At 38.6% G+C, this 18,955-nt stretch overlaps 1 protein-coding gene across 2 annotated transcripts; it reads right to left on the bottom strand.

Annotated features, from left to right (window-relative positions):
* Positions 1–18,918, bottom strand: tgfbrap1 (transforming growth factor beta receptor associated protein 1). 2 transcript variants are annotated; one of them, XM_004911793.4, is made up of 12 exons: positions 18,503–18,590; positions 16,137–16,869; positions 14,752–14,946; positions 12,367–12,521; positions 10,886–10,968; positions 9,739–10,080; positions 9,581–9,638; positions 7,672–7,815; positions 4,944–5,090; positions 3,845–4,004; positions 3,017–3,450; positions 1–2,287 (listed from the first exon to the last, which is right to left on the bottom strand). In XM_004911793.4, exons 2-12 carry the CDS (start codon positions 16,837–16,839, stop codon positions 2,099–2,101), a joined length of 2,610 nt encoding a protein of 869 aa, XP_004911850.2. In that variant the 5' UTR covers positions 16,840–16,869; positions 18,503–18,590; the 3' UTR covers positions 1–2,098. The 2 variants fall into 2 exon arrangements, with proteins under 2 accessions (XP_004911850.2, XP_002941202.2); XM_002941156.5 differs by having other exon boundaries at positions 680–2,287; positions 18,580–18,918.
* Positions 18,919–18,955: the final 37 nt, after the last annotated feature.

The following is an 18,955-nucleotide window of genomic DNA, read 5'->3' on the forward strand; positions in this document are numbered from 1 at the left end:
TTTTTTTTTGGTTTGTTTTATGTGACTCAGCTGAAAACACATACAAAATCCTGAGACTAGTTCAGAAAACCAATATCATTTTTAGTAGATTATGGACGGGATATCTATTCTCTAAATTACCTTACCAGAGATCTTATTTACTAACTGTGACAACAAACTTCAACATTTACATACATAGAAAAACAAATCAACACAGTGTAATAATATAAAAGAAAAGGGGCCAGATGTGTCCTTATAAATTTCCCTTTAGGTTCTGCATAAATAAGTTACTAATGTTCAGTTAAATTCTGCACTTGTTACAAACAGATGAAGGTTGAGCAGAATTTTAGGACCATGTGGGAGATGCCTACATTATGGGAGCGTTTCGATCAACAGTTGCAACTTTGTCTTTACAGCCGTCAGTCTCTTCCTTTGCACTGAAATGACTCGAGTCATGATATCTATACTAATATTCCAGTATTTTGTTCTAGTTATAATTTATTTTGTTCTAGTTATAATTTTGTTTATTTGAAGGCAGTGTAGAAAAGTGAATTAATTGTTATGTTTTATGGCATCTGTGATTTCAGTAAATCATGTTTTTACATGGGTGAGGCCATGTTGAACTGTGCTTGGTCTGACTCCCTTGAAAGCTTGCTTGGTGAATATGTCTATATAATTAAAAATTAAAAGATATTGCATCTTTTTTTTTTAAACTATTTTTTTTTTTAAACTCCCTGAAACACTCAAGAGAGTCAGAGCAATTCTCTGTATCATCATGTGGCACAGCATGCAGTATCTAATGCTGAGTAAACGTTTTATTCTGAGGCACAGTAGTCGTAACTAATACAATGTTGCAAAGAAAGGAAAATGTGTATTCCCTTCACGTACATACAATTCTGTACACTTTGTAAACATGCAGCATGAACCATAGAACTACCACTGTGTAACAATTGAGAGGTGCATCTCAGCCTTAAGTGGGACTACTGAGACAGGAGCACCATTATTGCAAAGAGGTCTCAATGAAAATAAAGACCAGAGATGATACATTGTTAGTAACAGTTACACTGACAAAGGAATACAATCTGTTATAAACCCTTCTGATACACAATAAACTATTCAAATAAAGTGTGTTGTTGCACTGTACTAATGCAGTAAATGAGACTTGGCCTACTATTTTATGTTCCTCTATCCGAAAAAGGTATATAATGGATCAGGGCTATGCACCCTGAAAGTTTCCAAGTGATAGTAATAATGGTGAAGCGCCAGTTACACAACTGTGTGCTCCTGTAGTGCTAAGTACAGATTAGTAACTCATTGAGTAACTGCACCAGTACTAAAATGAGTGATTGGGAAGAGGATGCACAGAGTATATAATTTAAATATGGAGTCACAGACATCCTTCATGGGTGACTAACAGTAGCCTGAACTGAAGTTCCCAGTAAAGAGATGGAGGGAAACACCCCTCCATTTTCCACAATAACATGAGGGAAAAGAGAAAGATATTTTCTGAAAGCTTTAAAATGTTACTATATCTGCTTTATCCAACTTACAAAAACAGCAATTATTTCAGTTCAAAAGCCAATTCATTAATGCAATAGTCACATTCATCAAAATTCACCGATGTGTAATTGTATTGATGATCAAGTGTTAATAACCTGTGAGAGCAGAAGACAAGTGCATTTTGGAAACAGCTATAAACCACTCATGATCCAACCTAGACATGATTTAAATCCCACAGCCAAATTTAAGATTGCAGCAAAATCTCCTGTGCAAGACAGTTGGCCTGTTCTTCATCTTAATCCACAATGCTTATCACATCATATGCAAAATTTCTTCAGTGCAAATATCTTTAAAAAATGCAAAAAAAAGTTATTTTTGGATGCTTGCAAGTTCCCAACTTTTAAAGAAGTTGCTTATCATTGCTAAAGGGCTTTGTGCTGACTTATAAATGCATGAAGGCATCTATGATCCCTTACATCCTATGCAGAATCATTTACTCATCCTGTATTACATAGTACTAAAGCCACCATTATCACCTTCAGGCAAAACTTCTGATTCTTGAGTATGTCCAGCAAATAAAGATTGATAGTACAGGCACCTCTGAGACCACCAATCGATTTCAAGTTTGCTTGTTAGGTTTTGGCAGATGGACGCCAATACTACTGTTCACGTGGGATTTTGTTGCACAGTGTGTATGGACGATTTGGCCACTGGGGTATCTGACAAAAACTGGCTCCTGGAAAGGATTCCGGCACACACTGCAGTATTTCTTATCCGAGAGAACAATAGGTTTTTCCCTTAGGTTCAACTAAAACAAATAGAACAAATAATAACAATAATAATGAAGCAAATAAACACAACAAAAATAATCTCTAATTTTATACACAGGAACTATAACCTAACTGTTGTTGCATAAGCTCAAACACTTACATTAGCTGTTTTTTCTCTTATTGTTGTTTCACAATATCAATAGCATATTATTGTGTTTTAGAATTATGGCACACAGGGTCCAAAAGTACACCTGCTGCCATAACTTCAATGGGAACCACTTGACCACTGCTAGTATAGATGGTTTGGCAGAAGCGGTTTTAGAGAATCATCCACTAGCTGAAACAGGACAGTGGTGAAAATTCCCTGAGTGATTTCAGACTAGTGGTACACAGAGCTGATTGGCTTTTCTCCTCCTGCTTAGAAAGCACTCCCTCTTACAAATGCACCACAGGCACAGGGGCATCTTGTGTGCAGACATACAGAACACATTTTGCAGCAACAGCATTAAAGTATTTCTTGCAGAAATCTGCTCAGTGTTTTTGCATACAGGCTGATGCTGTGCCTGTCAATGCACTTGTAAAGAGTTGGAATTGGATGGCAAAAGCTTTTTTTAGCCTGCATAGAAAACTTGGGTGGAGAAAAGCTGATCATCAGCCCAGTATGCCATTAGCCTGATTGTTTGGGCTATTTAAGATATTCTCATACTGAGCTGCTTTGCAAATGGAGTTAAGTACAGCCTCTGTTATGAAATACTACAAACACTCACCTTCTCTTGCTTGTAAACCACATTTTCTGCTTTTGCCAAGCCTATTGTTATCTGTGACATTCTGAGTGCATGGACATGCTCCCTCATGGCTCCGGCTAAGAAAGGAGAGAGAAGCTGCACTGACCAATTTTCTGGCAACAGGCGCAAAACACTAGCCGCGTCAAATTCTGCAGGGTGGTTATTTAATAAATCCACGGCAGCCACAAGAAAAGAATTGTCATGAGAGGCAAAAGTGAGGTAGGAGGAGAGGAGGAGCTGGAAAAGGTGTTGACGGTACGGGGTATCCCTCCCTTCAGAGTTCCATACACAGTAGTTTTCAGCAGCAGCAAAGTTTTTTAGATGATGAACTAGAATATCCAATGCCTGACCGTGTTCCTCCAGCTTTCCATGCAATATAGCCCGCTCCATGTGTAGATCTGTCCCTTTGATCTTATCTGATTGAGTGAATAACAAAACATATTAACGAGAGAGAGAGAGAGAGAGAGAGAGCGAGTGTGTGTGATACATGCATAACAGCTACACAATGCAATTTAACCGAAGCTTAACATAAGCTTAAAGCTGAGAAGTAGCAATAAATAAGACTCAAAGCAAAGTGCAATACAGAATCAACAACACTTCTTCTGGGGCTTAGTACACGAATGTAGCGGCTTCCTCAGTTTGCCCCTCATTTTACATGAAGTGAAGTAACTATCAAATATAATGCACAGTCTTCTTTTTGTGTTAAAATAATTAAGTTTCTGTTTAGATGATGAAAGGGCAGTTTCAAAAGTTCAATTTTAGAATATGTACACTGCTAACAAAATTAGCAACTATTATATAAATACCCACCTATAAGAAGATGGACTCTATAGAGGTCTGACTGCCGCAGAAGGTTCTGAAGTCTTCCTCGTTGCATTTCAACTTGTTCTATATCTGGGGAGTCCATTGCATTAAGGCGCTGGACCTCTTCTACATAGAGCACAGCAAGATGCGTGTGGTACTTCTCCTTCTGCACGCAGGTAAAATATAAATAGTAATTACATTCAGCACAGAAAATGAGCATTTGTGTATAGCTAACCATATCAGTCATACTTTAATAGAATTAACTGTACTAACCTGGATCAACTAGCAGTTAGGCAGGTTTCATTTAGACATAAAAGGCTGAATGACAGACATGTGTCTTTTCAACCTTACTATGTGATATACAGTACTAAAGATATCATATGTTCATCATTTATGTACAGAACATTTATTAGACCAACAGGCCTTGTCAACATATGGAGGTCAAATGAATAACAACTATAGGCTACATCATCAGGGGTTCTATGATGCTATAGTTCCCCTTTAATTTGCTGTTCATGTCACATTTGTAGGCATCAGCTAATCTGACTAAAACAGATAAATAGAGAGATGTAATTTCATGTTTTCTGGCAAATATTTTGTGGTATTTGTATTAAAAACTGGAGATGGCATTTAAACTTTGAATTATGAACACTCATATGTTCTTATAGGCTAAAAGTTTGATCTAGCCATGCCCAGATCAGTTGCACACACACACACACACACACACGCATACAAAATTACAGACAATTACAACAGGCTCTCAATCTACACATAGCACATAATAAGCGTCAAAGATAAACAAATGTTGCATCTGTGTGCCTGTAAAATATGTAAAAATAATACACAAAGAAAACCCCTCATCCTTATGAAATATTAAAATAGAACTTTTTTTTTCTTTTTAGTAAAAAAAAATATTTTACAAGTTCAAATGCAGGCTAGCTTTTTTCATGATAATTTGGCTATAGAGTGTCACTGTTTTCCCAAAAGTCTATGGACATACGAAGCAAAAGCAGTCAATCCCTATACATAAGATATATTAGCACTTTAATTCTTTTGATCAAGGTATGAAGTTGGATGGAACGCAGAGAATAATCAAGAACCTTACCTGTAACATTTTCTCCAGGACTAAATGTTCTAGGAACAAGAGCAAAGCCTTATGGTACTTGCACAAATAGCTCACAATTTTATCTGGACAGAAGCCATTCTGTGTGTATTCTTCAGGAGACCTTTTTGTAAAAATCCGGACACCAACCTGTAGAACCATAAAAGAGTCTCAGTAGTAAAAGACCAGACTGACACTCAAATTCAGAACATAGACATCAACTGCAAGAGACATATATACCACAACGTTCATTTGAGGGGGTAAAAGGCAATGGAATTTCAGCACTCGTTCTTATAAATTTATACTCCACAGTTTTTGAACATTGGTATATTTGCCATATAATTCAATTGAACAGTGAGGAACATAAGTATTTGAACACAGATTTTGCAAGTTCTCCCACTTAAAAATCATGGAGGGGTCTGAAATTCACTTTTTAGGTGCATTCCCACTGTGAGAGACAGCATTTAAAAAAAAAATTCAGGAAATCACATTGTATGATTTTTAAAGAATGTATTTGTATTGCACTGCTGCACATAAGTATTTGAACACCTGGCAATCAGCAAGAATTCTGGCTCTCAAAGACCTTTTACTCTGCCTTTAAAAAGTCCACCTCTACTCCACTCATTAATCTAAATTAGTAGCACTTGTCTGAGCTCTTTAAAGACATTCAGTCAGTCAGTCAGACTCCAACTACTACCATGGGCAAGACCAAAGAACTGTCAAAAGACACCAGAGACAAAATTGTGGACCTCCACAAGACTGGAAAGGGCTACGGGGCAATTGCCAAGCAGCTTGGTGAAAACAGATCAACTGTTGGAGCAATTGTTAGAAAATGGAAGAGGCTAAAGAAGACTGTCAGTTTCCCTAGGACTGGGGCTCCATGCAAGATCTCACCTCGTGGGGTATCACTGATGATAAGAAAGGTGAGGAATCAGCCCAGAACTACAAGGGAGCAGCTGGTCAATGGCATGAAGAGAGCTGGGACCACAGTTTCAAAGGTCACTGTCGGTAGAACACTACAAATCATGCATTGCACGGAAGGTTCCCCTGCTCAAGTCATCACATGTCCAGGCCCGTCTGAAGTTTGCCAATGACCATCTGGATAATCCAGAGGAGGCATGGGAGAAAGTCATGTGGTCAGATGAGACCAAAGTAGAACTTTTTGGTCTAAACTTTGGAGGAAAAATTAGGATGAGTTGCATCCCAAGAACACCATGCCTACTGTGAAGCATGGGGGTGGTAACATCATGCTTTGGGGGTGCTTTTCTGCGAAGGGGACAGGATGACTGCATTGTATTAAGGAGAGGATGAATGGGGCCACGTATTGTGAGATTTTGAGCAACAACCTTCTTCCCTCAGTCAGAGCATTGAAAATGGGTCGTGGCTGGGTCTTTCAACATGACAATGACCCGAAGCACACAGCCAGGATAACCAAGGAGTGGCTCCGTAAGAGGCATATCAAGGTTCTGGAGTGGCCTAGCCAGTTTTGAGACCTAAATCCAATAGAAAATCTTTGGAGGGAGTTGAAACTCCATGTTGCTCAGCGACGACCCTGAAATCTAGAGGAGATCTGTGTGGAGGAGTGGGCCAAAGTCCCTGTTGCAGTGTGTGCAAACCTGGCCAAGAACTACAGGAAACATTTGACCTTTGTAATTGCAAGCAAAGGCTTTTGTACCAAATATTAACACCGATTTTCTCAGGTGTTCAAATACTTGTGTAGCATATGTGTGACCTCCTCTGATGAAGCACCCAATGGTGCGAAACACTTTAGGAGAGTGGGTACCATGAGACACTGGGATGCACCTATCCATTGTTTGGTATAGTATGGCTACTGCTTATTTTTTAATTGTTTGTTTAATTTTGAGCCAATAAATGTTTTGTTTATTTCACTTAAATATATTGTTATTTGTTCATATATTGATTCAGGACCTATCAGTGGGATATAACTTATAGATTCTCTTTTTTAATCTAATTCACTATTATAATTAGCAGTGCAATAAAAATACATTCTTTAAAAATCATACAATGTGATTTCCTGAATTTTTTTTTTAAATGCTGTCTCTCACAGTGGGAATGCACCTACACTGTGAATTTCAGACCCCTCCATGATTTCTAAGTGGGAGAACTTTCAAAATCGGTGTTCAAATACTTATGTTCCTCACTGTATATTTTCCATATAATACAATGTTTAACTTTTGTAGTAATGATGAGTTCTATATACAGTATATTTTTATTATGTTTAGCCTTGGATGTTGAATTGAAATGCTTGGTACTACAGGAGGGGGAACCTTTGTATAAACTGCCAAGTCCTCAGTTACTATGATGCTTCTTCTAGTAAACCAGTGTGGGAAGTAACAAATATTGGGTACAGGTACAGCTGAAGGTACTGGTAGGATTTTATACTTTATACAGCATTTATACCCCGAATCAGTCGTACTGGCTGATACATTATATAGCTTTAAGAAGGGGCTGGATGGATTCTTAGCAAGTGAGGGAATACACGGTTATGGGAGATAGCTCTTAGTACAAGTTGATACAGGGACTGGTCCGATTGCCATCTTGGAGTCAGGAAGGAATTTTTTCCCCTCTGAGGCAAATTAGAGAGGTTTCAGATGGGGTTTTTTGCCTTCCTCTGGATCAACTCTTTTACCAAGATCAATGTCAGAAACATAGCACCCCTGTATTTTCAAATGTTGCCACCCTCCAAGTTCTTGTGAACAAAACCACAAACCTGCTCACTTTTCTGCAAAACCCAGTCTGCATACTGCCAAACAAGATGCTGGTCTCTGGAGAAGGTTAGGAAGTCTACTACGTACTCAAATAGGTCTGGTCGTGTGCTGTCTTCCAGTTCCCCATTAATAATTTTTACCCATATCTGTCAGGATTAACACAAGGTTTGCATTAGATTAAATGTTATAGTGCTTTGATACAAGTTTCCTTTATAAATAACTATAAAGTTTGTAATAATAATACACAAACATGCTTAGTCATCAAAAAAAAGGAAATGATTGGAAGAGTGGTTCCTCAAATTAACATCTCGCTTTGGGTGCTGTGGGACCTGTTATCCAGAATGCTCGGGACCTGGTGTTTTCCGGATAAGGGATCTTTCTGTAATTTGGAACTCCATACCTTAAGTCTGCTACACATCATTTAAATATTGAATAAACCCAATAGAACGGTTTTGCCTCCAATACGGATTAATCATATCTTAGTTGGGATCAGGAACAAGGTACTGTTTTATTATTACAGAGAAAAGGGAAATCATTTTTAAAAATTAGAATTATTTAATTACAATGTAGTCTATGGGCGATGGCCTTTCCGTAATTCTGAAACGTTCTGGATAACGGGTTTCCGGATAAGGGATCCCATACCTGTAATGTGAAAAATTCAACCCACACCCGACACTAATGCACAAAACGTTGCCTTTGTAGGACCCGCATGCTACCAATACCAGCGTCTTTTTGCTCTGTATGCTACTTCTGCATGTGCCTTAGGTTCCTTAGATGTACAATGTGTACAATGTGATCCACACCCAACCCGAACCCACTAAGGTTCCCCTAAATGTTAACCCTAACCCATCTATCTTAAAGGAACAGTAACACCAAAAAATGAAAGTGTATAAAAATAATTAATATATTATGTACTATTGCCCTGCACTGGTAAAAGTTGTGTGTTTGCTTCATAAACACTACTACAGTTTATATAAATACCCTGTTGTGTAGCCATGGGGGCAGCCATTTAAATTGAAAAAAGGAGAAAAGGCACAGGTTACATAGCAGATAACAGATAAGTAGCATAGATTCCCATTGTATTCTACACAGTTTATCTGTTATCTTCTTATGTAACCTGTGCCTTTTCTCCTTCTTTCAATTTAAATGGCTGCCCCCATGGCTACACAGCAGCTATTTCTATTAACTACAGTAGTCTTTCTGAAGCAAACACACAACTTTTACCAGTGCAGGGCAACAGTACATTATATTATAATTATTTTAAAACATTTTTATTTTTTAGTGTTACTGTTCCTTTAAGAGTAAACCCACGGGTCAACCTGCAAATCACTAGTGCCTAGTCAATATTATAACAAGAGTCTAAAGGCTTTGGCACATGAGTATTTTGACAACTGCTGCTGCCCTCTTGTGGAGAACAGGAGCACTCAACACACCCAACACCCACCTTGTTAAACTGCATTGTATATTCCCTGTATGATAGGGAATGGACACTACAGCAATCTAAAAAAAAGTTTTCGAGAATTCTGCAGGAAGTGAAGATGAGCTGAGAAAATTTTCAAACCTGCTTGGTTCCTGAACCAATCAATATACATAGAACATAATGATCGGTGGGCCATAGTGCAAGTACCAATAATTTTACAAACTTTTATTTATTGTATGTGCATGGCCAACTTAATGTCTTATAGTCCCTTACTCAGTAAATAGAGGGTGAAAGTTTTGTAAAAGGTACACGATTCTTTAAACAAAGGACACACTGCAGAAAACCAAGAATGTGTCATTGCTTATAGTTGGATTTACCTTAGTTTCTAGCAAAACAGAGTGACAATTTTTTTTTATCTAGCTATATTCAGCAGCCATACATAATCATACATTTTTAAATATAAGTTCAAAACTATAAACAAAATAATTTACCTGTAGTGCAGCTGCATCCTGCTTGTTGTAGTGATATAAAAGACCAAGTGCAAAATATCTAAAATAATCAAGAACAAAAATGTTTATTTCACCTGCAACATCTGCTGATAAGAAAGGTCATGCCATATGTTCCTTTAAAAATTGATCCCCTTGCTTACTTTTTGTGCTTCTCCAGCCAGGAGGCACTATCAGACACTTCACATGAATTTTCTGAGACTAATAAATCCAACAAGCTTTCATGATTTGCCTCTGCATAAAGCTTTAGCAAAGCTGTGTCCACATCTTCCTGGTAACCATTAGCAACTTCAGTGCTGCGAATTTCACTCAGGTAAGTCATTAAAAAGCGCTTGCACTTGTTCACTTTTTCCTGATCTCCTCGAGTTAGCTGGTTGAGATCAGCATACTCATGCAAAGGGGGATGTGTGCGGATAAATGAAGAGGACGATGGCAGCATGAGAGGGTAAAGAGAGATCAGTTCCCGTATGTCAAGCTGGCTGCTTCTGTAATGATATGAACACACCAAATATCCCAATTAATACAATCATAAAACATGATAAAGATTTTTGCTGCTGTCCAAACACCCCCTGTGCTTCTGCTTTTGCCTTCCTATTCTGCAATAACAACAAGAGTCTTTCCTGACTGTCCACTGGCAACATTAACCCTAGTTGTAGGGCTGCTCATGGTCCTGCTACTCATGCTCTAAGAGGGTATAGGGACTAATAATCAGGTCTGTCATGCTTCTAATGTGTAGACAAAAGTTCTATCTACAAACACTGTGCATGAATTGCAATTAAGCAGGCATAAGGTTGGGGGAAAAATGTGGCTTTTATGAAGGGTGAAGACACACGCGGATTAGTCTCAGCAACTTACACGGTGTCCATTAGCGGGAAAGTCGCATTGACTAATTGCCCCATGTGTCTTCACCCTAACACATATAGGGCTGCTATTTCTCTAAACACAAACAGCAGCCCTGTGGTGCTATATAAATCAACAGCTACATTTTCCCTATGAGGGTATAGTAATCCTCTATCAACAAACAATCAATTACTACCTCTAAAATAGCACTGAAACCTAAAAACATTTATCAGACAACTGACACACACAGCACTGTCAAACGAACAACAGCAGCAGAAAAGTCATTTTCTGGGGTTTCCTACACCTCAAAGATATCATATTTTCATTTAATAAGTCAAATGATATATGTGGGTGCCCAGATCCAGAGCAGTTCCCAAAATATATATATATTAGTCACATGACAGTCTGCATAATCTTTCAACAGAAAACAGCATTCCTACAGAAAATTACCGAAATAACTCTTTTGCTTCCAGAAACTGAAGCTTAGCAAACTGTATAAAGCCAGCCTGCTGCAGGATTCTTCTGTACATAACCTACAAAAACAAAAAAAATAACATATTGGTCACTGCACTGTTCCACAGCTTATTAACATAACTAATAGTATGAATTTTTACACTGTATATGCATGTGTTCATTATACTCCTCTCTCTTCCACCTTAGATTTTAATTGCATATTCAAGACAAATACTGCTAGATTTGATAACTGAAAAGTGTACAGCTAAACAATAAACGGTTATTTCAAACAATTTTGTTTTGTGCTATAGTAAGTGCAAAAATAATTCAGGGCTGTAAATACGTCTAAGCAAAGAAGGGTCTTTGAAAATGAAAGCAAGCATAGGCACTCTGCAGACCTTCAGATATTGGGTGTCAGTGGGTGGCTAGCATTGTGTAGATTTTGTTCTTATAAACAAAACAAGATGCTTTCTGCTAATCCATTATGAATGCTAGAATAGCTGCCAAGATCTCAGTTACAACCCCCTTATTAGCCCAAGGCAATTTGCAAAAGCAATTGTTTGTGGGCTTTTATTTCTTTAAATCCTGCTGAAATGCCAAACTGGAGAGCTACAGAACTAAAAAGTAAAATTAACCAAAAACACTACACTGATTGAAAACTTAGAAATCTTAGAGTTCATTTTAATGGGGAAAATGGTTTTGTACATTAAAAGATGTAGGTTGTATCACTCAATATACAGTATATTGAAATAATTTAATGAAAATAATTTTATTCTTGCAGGCAAGACAAGCATGTGATGTATTATTCGCCTTACAATGGTACCTCTCTTCAGACACCCTACTATTACTATATTAATTTCTGCTGATGACCTGTTAAAATGGAAATGTCACAGCTATAAAACTGTACCCAAAGTGTAGTTGATTTTTTATAAATCAGTTTTAAGAATAAGTATTATATTTTTTCCTGCCAGGGAACCAGTCAAAGAAGAGGGTCTGAAAGGCTGCGGAGTGGGTAGAGTTTGGGTGAATCAGAGCAATGCTTGGTGGGTCTAATAATTGATTACATCAACCCTACCCATATAGCACATATCCTTTAAAATAAAGTACTGGTATGGGCTATAGTATCCAGAATGCTTAGGATCTGGACCTGGTCTTTTTTCTAATTTAGCTCACCAAACCTTAAAGGATAAAGAAAGGTAAAAACTAAGTAAGTCTTACAAACTGAGCATGTACACTTGGTCTCGGTCCAGGAGTGAGGCATTATGGGAACTTTCTTTACACAGCTCAGCAGCAGGGTTGCGGGCCACTTGTGGGGGGGACTAAAGTGAGGAGGAAAGTGCCTGGAACTAGAGGTAGGTGCCTACTCCTAGTTCCAGCCCTGTTGCTCGGTTAAATAGGTCCATTTTATTTAACTTCTATTCAAGTACAATCAAAATACTGGTTTAAAAACAAAACATTTAAACATAGAAGTTTCTAACCTGAAATTTCTCTTTTGGAATGTTTCTCCGCGCACCCTTGGCCAAGGCTAAAGCTTCCTCTACTCTCTGGCTTGAAAGCAGGTCCTGGATTTGTTTTTCCAGAGGCAGGGGAATTAAAACATATACCCCATTACAAGATGCCACAATGACCCTTCCTGTAAGAGACAAAGATAAACATGAAATATATGGGCAGCACTGCAGGCCATCATTTAGTGCCAAGGTGGCCTTAAGTTTGAGGTGTTCTGTTCTACGCAACTTTCATCGAAGCATGTATTAAACCGTTAAAGCACACATATAACAAACCATTAAAATGTAATTTGTTAATTGAATGTAGATTATTACCAATCAGGTATTTTTAAGGAGGGCCACAAAAACAGAGCTTTTAAGATTTCATATATTAACAAGGAAGTTGTCTACATTTCCAGATATTTATAGATATATTTGGCTATTAGAAAATCTACTGCATGCCTGCCTACATTAAAGGGTGAACTGCATTTGTAAACAACCAACTTCTGAACCTTCAAAACGAAGAAAGGAAAGAGAAAAGCCAACTAAGTGCAATGGTTTCTATAAGCTTCCTGTTACTTAACTTAAAAGTACTAAAAGTACAGTGCATGACCAGTCTGTAATAGCAGTCGAAATGTGAAAAGGTTACAGAAACCAGTGTATATAAACACAAACAAATACAGTGGCTTGCAAAAGTATTCGGCCCCCTTGAACTTTTCCACATTTTGTCACATTACAGCCACAAACATGAATCAATTTTATTGGAATTCCACGTGAAAGACCAATACAAAGTGGTGTACACGTGAGAAGTGGAACGAAAATCATACATGATTCCAAACCTTTTTTACAAATAAATAACTGCAAAGTGGGGTCTGCGTAATTATTCACCCCCCTAAAGTCAATACTTAGTAGAACCACCTTTTGCTGCAATTACAGCTGCCATTCTTTTAGGGTATGTCTCTACCAGCTTTGCACATCTAGAGACTGAAATCCTTGCCCATTCTTCTTTGCAAAACAGCTCCAGCTCAGTCAGATTAGATGGACAGCGTTTGTGAACAGCAGTTTTCAGATCTTGCCACAGATTCTCGATTGGATTTAGATCTGGACTTTGACTGGGCCATTCTAACACATGGATATGTTTTGTTTTAAACCATTCCATTGTTGCCCTGGGGCGGAGGTTCACCTTCCAGCAGGGCAACGACCCTAAACATAAAGATGTTTAGGGTCGTTGCCCTGCTGGAAGGTGAACCTCCGCCCCAGTCTCAAGTCTTTTGCAGACTCCAAGAGGTTTTCTTCCAAGATTGCCCTGTATTTGGCTCCATCCATCTTCCCATCAACTCTGACCAGCTTCCCTGTCCCTGCTGAAGAGAAGCACCCCCAGAGCATGATGCTGCCACCACCATATTTGACAGTGGGGATAGTGTGTTCAGAGTGATGTGCAGTTAGTTTTCCGCCACACATAGCGTTTTGCATTTTGGCCTCATCTGACCAGAGCACCTTCTTCCACATGTTTGCTGTGTCCCCCACATGGCTTGTGGCAAACTGCAAATGGGACTTCTTATGGTTTTCTGTTAACAATGGCTTTCTTCTTGCCACTCTTCCATAAAGGCCAACTTTGTGCAGTGCACGACTAATAGTTGTCCTATGGACAGATTCCCCCACCTGAGCTGTAGATCTCTGCAGCTCGTCCAGAGTCACCATGGGCCTCTTGGCTGCATTTCTGATCAGCGCTCTCCTTGTTCGGCCTGTGAGTTTAGGTGGACGGCCTTGTCTTGGTAGGTTTACAGTTGTGCCATACTCCTTCCATTTCTGAATGATCGCTTGAACAGTGCTCCGTGGGATGTTCAAGGCTTTGGAAATCTTTTTGTAGCCTAAGCCTGCTTTAAATTTCTCAATAACTTTATCCCTGACCTGTCTGGTGTGTTCTTTGGACTTCACGGTGTTGTTGCTCCCAATATTCTCTTAGACAACCTCTGAGGCCGTCACAGAGCAGCTGTATTTGTACTGACATTAGATTACACACAGGTGCACTCTATTTAGTCATTAGCACTCATCAGGCAATGTCTATGGGCAACTGACTGCACTCAGACCAAAGGGGGCTGAATAATTACGCACACCCCACTTTGCAGTTATTTATTTGTAAAAAATGTATGGAATCATGTATGATTTTCGTTCCACTTCTCACATGTACACCACTTTGTATTGGTCTTTCACGTGGAATTCCAATAAAATTGATTCATGTTTGTGGCTGTAATGTGACAAAATGTGGAAAAGTTCAAGGGGGCCGAATACATTTGCAAGCCACTGTATACTGCCACCTACAGTCTAGATCACATGTCCCTAATGTTTAGATACACAGCACTGTTACATGGTGCCTACCTTCAAAGTCCTGCAAGATAATGCCTTCTTTAAATGGCAGGGTTTGCTTTTTCTGCTGGTCCAGCATACTGTGCACAGTAATAAACTCTTCATCCAAAGCCAGGACGTATGGAAAAGAAATAGCAGCGCCAATCACATTATCCGACCAGCGGACAGGGGCACGCTGTGTGATTCCAGCTACTGTTGCAAACATGCCTGTCAACACAAATATATGAAAAAATAAAAAAATTACCTGCCAAGACCATCATAATATACACTTGCAGGTGTGCGGATGCCTTACATTAGTATGTTTGGGAATAAATGGCAATCTAATTTTTTTGGTATATTCAGTATTATGTAAGCTGACATTAAATCAATAATGACATAGTATTCACAGGAACATATCACTAACTTGTAACAGAAAATGGTATAATTGTTTTTAGGAATCCATAGTCACTGCAACATTTTTTAAATCAATGTCTATGGTAAGCAGATAGAGAAGTTCTTTCATTCACGATGGGCTGGAGGCAGAATAGCAATGCTAGTCCCAGCTCTAACCTGCCCCTAGCCCAGAGTGAGTAACAGAACTGGCTACCTGTACTTTTAAGTAGTGCTTGGATGGGGGCAAGTTTTTAAAAAAAATTAAAAGTTTAAAACCAGTGATAGTGACACGCTCCTAACAATTACAGGAAATGAACGTATCACTTCAGTTTCTGGTTACCTGGTCATAGCTTGGCTCTGCCCTCAGTTTCAATTTCCTTAAAAACATTTGTGCTTCTAAAAATGTGTGTAAGGGATGTGCGCTGTAGGCTGTGTTGTTGCAAAAGAGGCCCAATTTTTATAACTTCACAGTTTAAAGATTAATTTAAAAAATTGAGAAAGTTTCCAGAAATGCAGTAATTTCCGAAAATAAAATTTAAAATAAAAAAAAAGCATCTTGATCTCACTATACATGTAATGTGTTATATGTAACTATCATTCCATTAGTAACGATAACCCAAAACTTGATATGCAGAATACCAAAACATAAAAGTCTGAATTGCAAGATATATTTCTAATATAAGACTACACAGTGTAACATGTACTAATATGTACTAAAATGGCAACACACAGCAATAAAATTTGTGAATATGGGCACAATTTTTTATCTGTGCTGCAGTGGTGTTCACCACTGGCCAAAGTGTCCATAGAGGGTACAGTTACAATTGTACAATGTACAAAACGGGTCAAACTGCAACTTGTCCAAATGCCCTTACTTCAGTTCTTTCCACTACTACATAATCAAACATTTAAAGGGAATTAAACATGAACTTTTATCAAGATGCATGCATTTTCATGTAGCAGCCATGTAGTTCTAATAACATTCCAGTTAACCATACAAAATGTCTATAACACCATTATCTCACCTAATCCACTAGGTCCAGCTAGAAGAAACTCTTGTCTACTGATCCACTTTACAATTGGTTTTTTTTGATCACTTGGATAAGGGAAAAGGTCCTGGCAATGTCCTGTGTTATAATTAAGAGTTATGTAACGGCTGCTAAGTGCCAAGCATAGATAGAGCCCATCAGCTGCTATAACACAGGCCTGTTCTGGAGTGGCAACCTCCCGAATCAATTGTACCCGTTCCTGTCCCACACTGAAGATCTGAACTGTGCGTTTCTTGGAGGAGATTAGACAGAGCTCCACAGAAAAAGGATCACCACTAACAGGGTTCTCATTGAGGGTAAAAGTGAGGACCCCCCGAATCTTGGGTGCTGGAAGGGGTTCAAGTGACTCACTGCACAGTATACTGATAGTATTATCACAGAGCACCAGCAGCCTGCTCAAAGCTGAGGCAGCTCTTAGTTCACAAATAGGCTTCTTTAGTCCAAGCTGTCTCTGCCTTTGCTGAGTAGTAGTAAAGCTGGTACAGGGCTGGTCTGTTTGCTGAACTAAAGATGTGGGCTCAGAGAGCTGCTGTTCCACTAGCAGAAGATGGTAAATAACACAGTCACTGGTGCCAAGGTACAGATCATGGCCAGAGCATTCCAAGCATTCAATGTGAATTCCTTGGGGAAACTGCTCCCTTTCTGATGCACACACCAGCCGAAACGCCTGCACACTCATGGCCAAATGCTGAGGGAGTCCCAGGGCAACCTGCAACATAATTTTAGAAAATTAAAAAAAAAATAGCAAAACCACACACGGTATATGTTTTGTAATATATAAACAAGTAAAATACTGGCAAGATGTTACTCTACATAATAATAGCAGCACCGCTAAATCTTATCTGTCTGTGGAAAGAAGAAACTAGGCAAATCAAACATTATCTTTACACAGGGATGCAGACTATCTCCCAGATGATGCTGTATTCATGAGTGGTGGGCTATTGTCCCATTCGATGCTTTCTGAACTTCCACACACTTTACACACCCAATTTCCCTTAGAGGGACATGATACAGTGAAACAAAGTGAGGGAGAAGTTGCATTACACTGTAAGCCAGCGGTTCTCAACCTGTGGGCCGGGACCCCTTTAGGGGTTGAATGACCCTTTCACAGGGGTTGCCTGAGACCATCGGAAAACACATATTAGGAATAATTTTATGGTTGGGGGTCACCACAACATGAGAAACTGTATTAAAGGGTCGCGGCATTAGGAAGGTCGAGAGCCACTGCTGTAAGCCAAAGTGGCTTACTTGGTTGCTTGCTTTCAGTCTCTGGAATCAAGTATTTGTATAAAAAATGCATTTCTATTTATTTTTGGACGTTCACGTGGTGTCTATGTACTGATTGAGGTCATGTCAAAGAAGTCCTGGTATATTTTCTCTTTAACTTATCATTTCACACTAGGCAGTACTGGTGATCCTATTATACATATGAATAGTTTAAAACCTGTAAGATTTTAACATAACAGCATACAGACCACATTATAATGCTATCTTTTTACAGAATAACTGTTACAACAGTAAAACATCAACCAAACTATAAATGGTTTAAACAAATTTGTTTCACCAGTGTTATTTCTTGCCATTCTTTTTAGATATTGTTTAACTTTCCTCAACCTATCATATTTATTCTGCTGCAAACAATCACTCAAACTGATTAATTTAGGCAACTTTTTAAACCTAACAATTTTTTTTTTTTTTGCAAGATTTAAGAAATTGAAACTACTCCATGTTTGGTCCTTATGAGGTAGATAATTAGATTACAAGAGTGTAATTCCCCTGAATAATGGATTCCTCTGCACTGTTAATCTAATTATCTACCTCACAAGGACCAAACTTGGAGTAGCTTCAATGTCCCCAATTAGCTAAAAAAATAATATAAGCCATAGATTGTATGCATTTAAATCAATAGGCAAGACGTGTTCAGCACATCGAACTGCTGTTGAAGGGGGATATACTCCCCCTAGGCTAGGTTATTTACATTATTTAGATGCATTCAAAAATAGTAATATAATTTGATTCTTGGAAACAGTTTTTCATAGCAAAACTTTAGTGTACCTGCATTAAGAACCAATATCATATACCCATTTGCTCACAGAATATGGTAACCTGATGCAACATGATTCCTATGTAACTAAGAAGACCAAATTTGATGTTTTTCTTGAAAAAAAATGGGACGTGACAGTCACATAATGGCAATACATCACAGTAATAAAACCCAGCTGATCCAAGTGTGGAATAATTTTTCAACTTGTGCAGTCGTAAAGAATTGCACGTACAGTCACTTACTGTGCCCCAATGATATAGACATTTATGTATATTTACATGTAAAAGCCAAAACTCACTTATGTACACCTGTCTGGCGTCCTGACATACATGTATAGGTATTATACGCCAGCACAAATAAATCCCCTGTCAGTACCTGGATGTGCTCTGCCTGCCCTGGGCCTCCTCTGTGTCACAGTCACGTGCCTCGGACAGGAGCTTCCTAGTCATGTGACCTCTGTTCCTTACAGTGACTATGCGATGTCTCATAAAGGAATGCCCCGTCGGCCATCTTTAGGTCGGGCAATATCAAATCGGTGGCCTTTCCAAATAAATGAACATTTTGATGGAAAGTTGTAGGTATGTTTTCTACCTATACTTTACTCCTACCTACGAGGAAAAATGGGCAAAGTCCTGCTTTACATATGCATAATTTTAAAAACTATCAATTAGCTAAAAGCAGTTACAGTATTTCGAAACAAAGCTACTTTCCTATTCTAATTTATACATATAACATTAACGTGCACGTCTAA

This window comes from Xenopus tropicalis, chromosome 2 (genome assembly GCF_000004195.4).
Source record: "Xenopus tropicalis strain Nigerian chromosome 2, UCB_Xtro_10.0, whole genome shotgun sequence".
NCBI classification, from domain to species: Eukaryota; Metazoa; Chordata; class Amphibia; order Anura; family Pipidae; genus Xenopus; species Xenopus tropicalis.

Bases quoted from the DNA above. Each gene is read 5' to 3' on its own strand.
- tgfbrap1 (XM_004911793.4), bottom strand. From the start codon at position 16,839: ATGAGTGTGCAGGCGTTTCGGCTGGTGTGTGCATCAGAAAGGGAGCAG. The intron at 12,522-14,751 runs GTAGGCACCATG...TGTCTCTTACAG, and splicing joins TATCTTGCAGGACTTTGAAG to GAAGGGTCATTGTGGCATCT. The intron at 9,639-9,738 runs GTAAGCAAGGGG...TGATTATTTTAG, and splicing joins TGGCTGGAGAAGCACAAAAA to ATATTTTGCACTTGGTCTTT.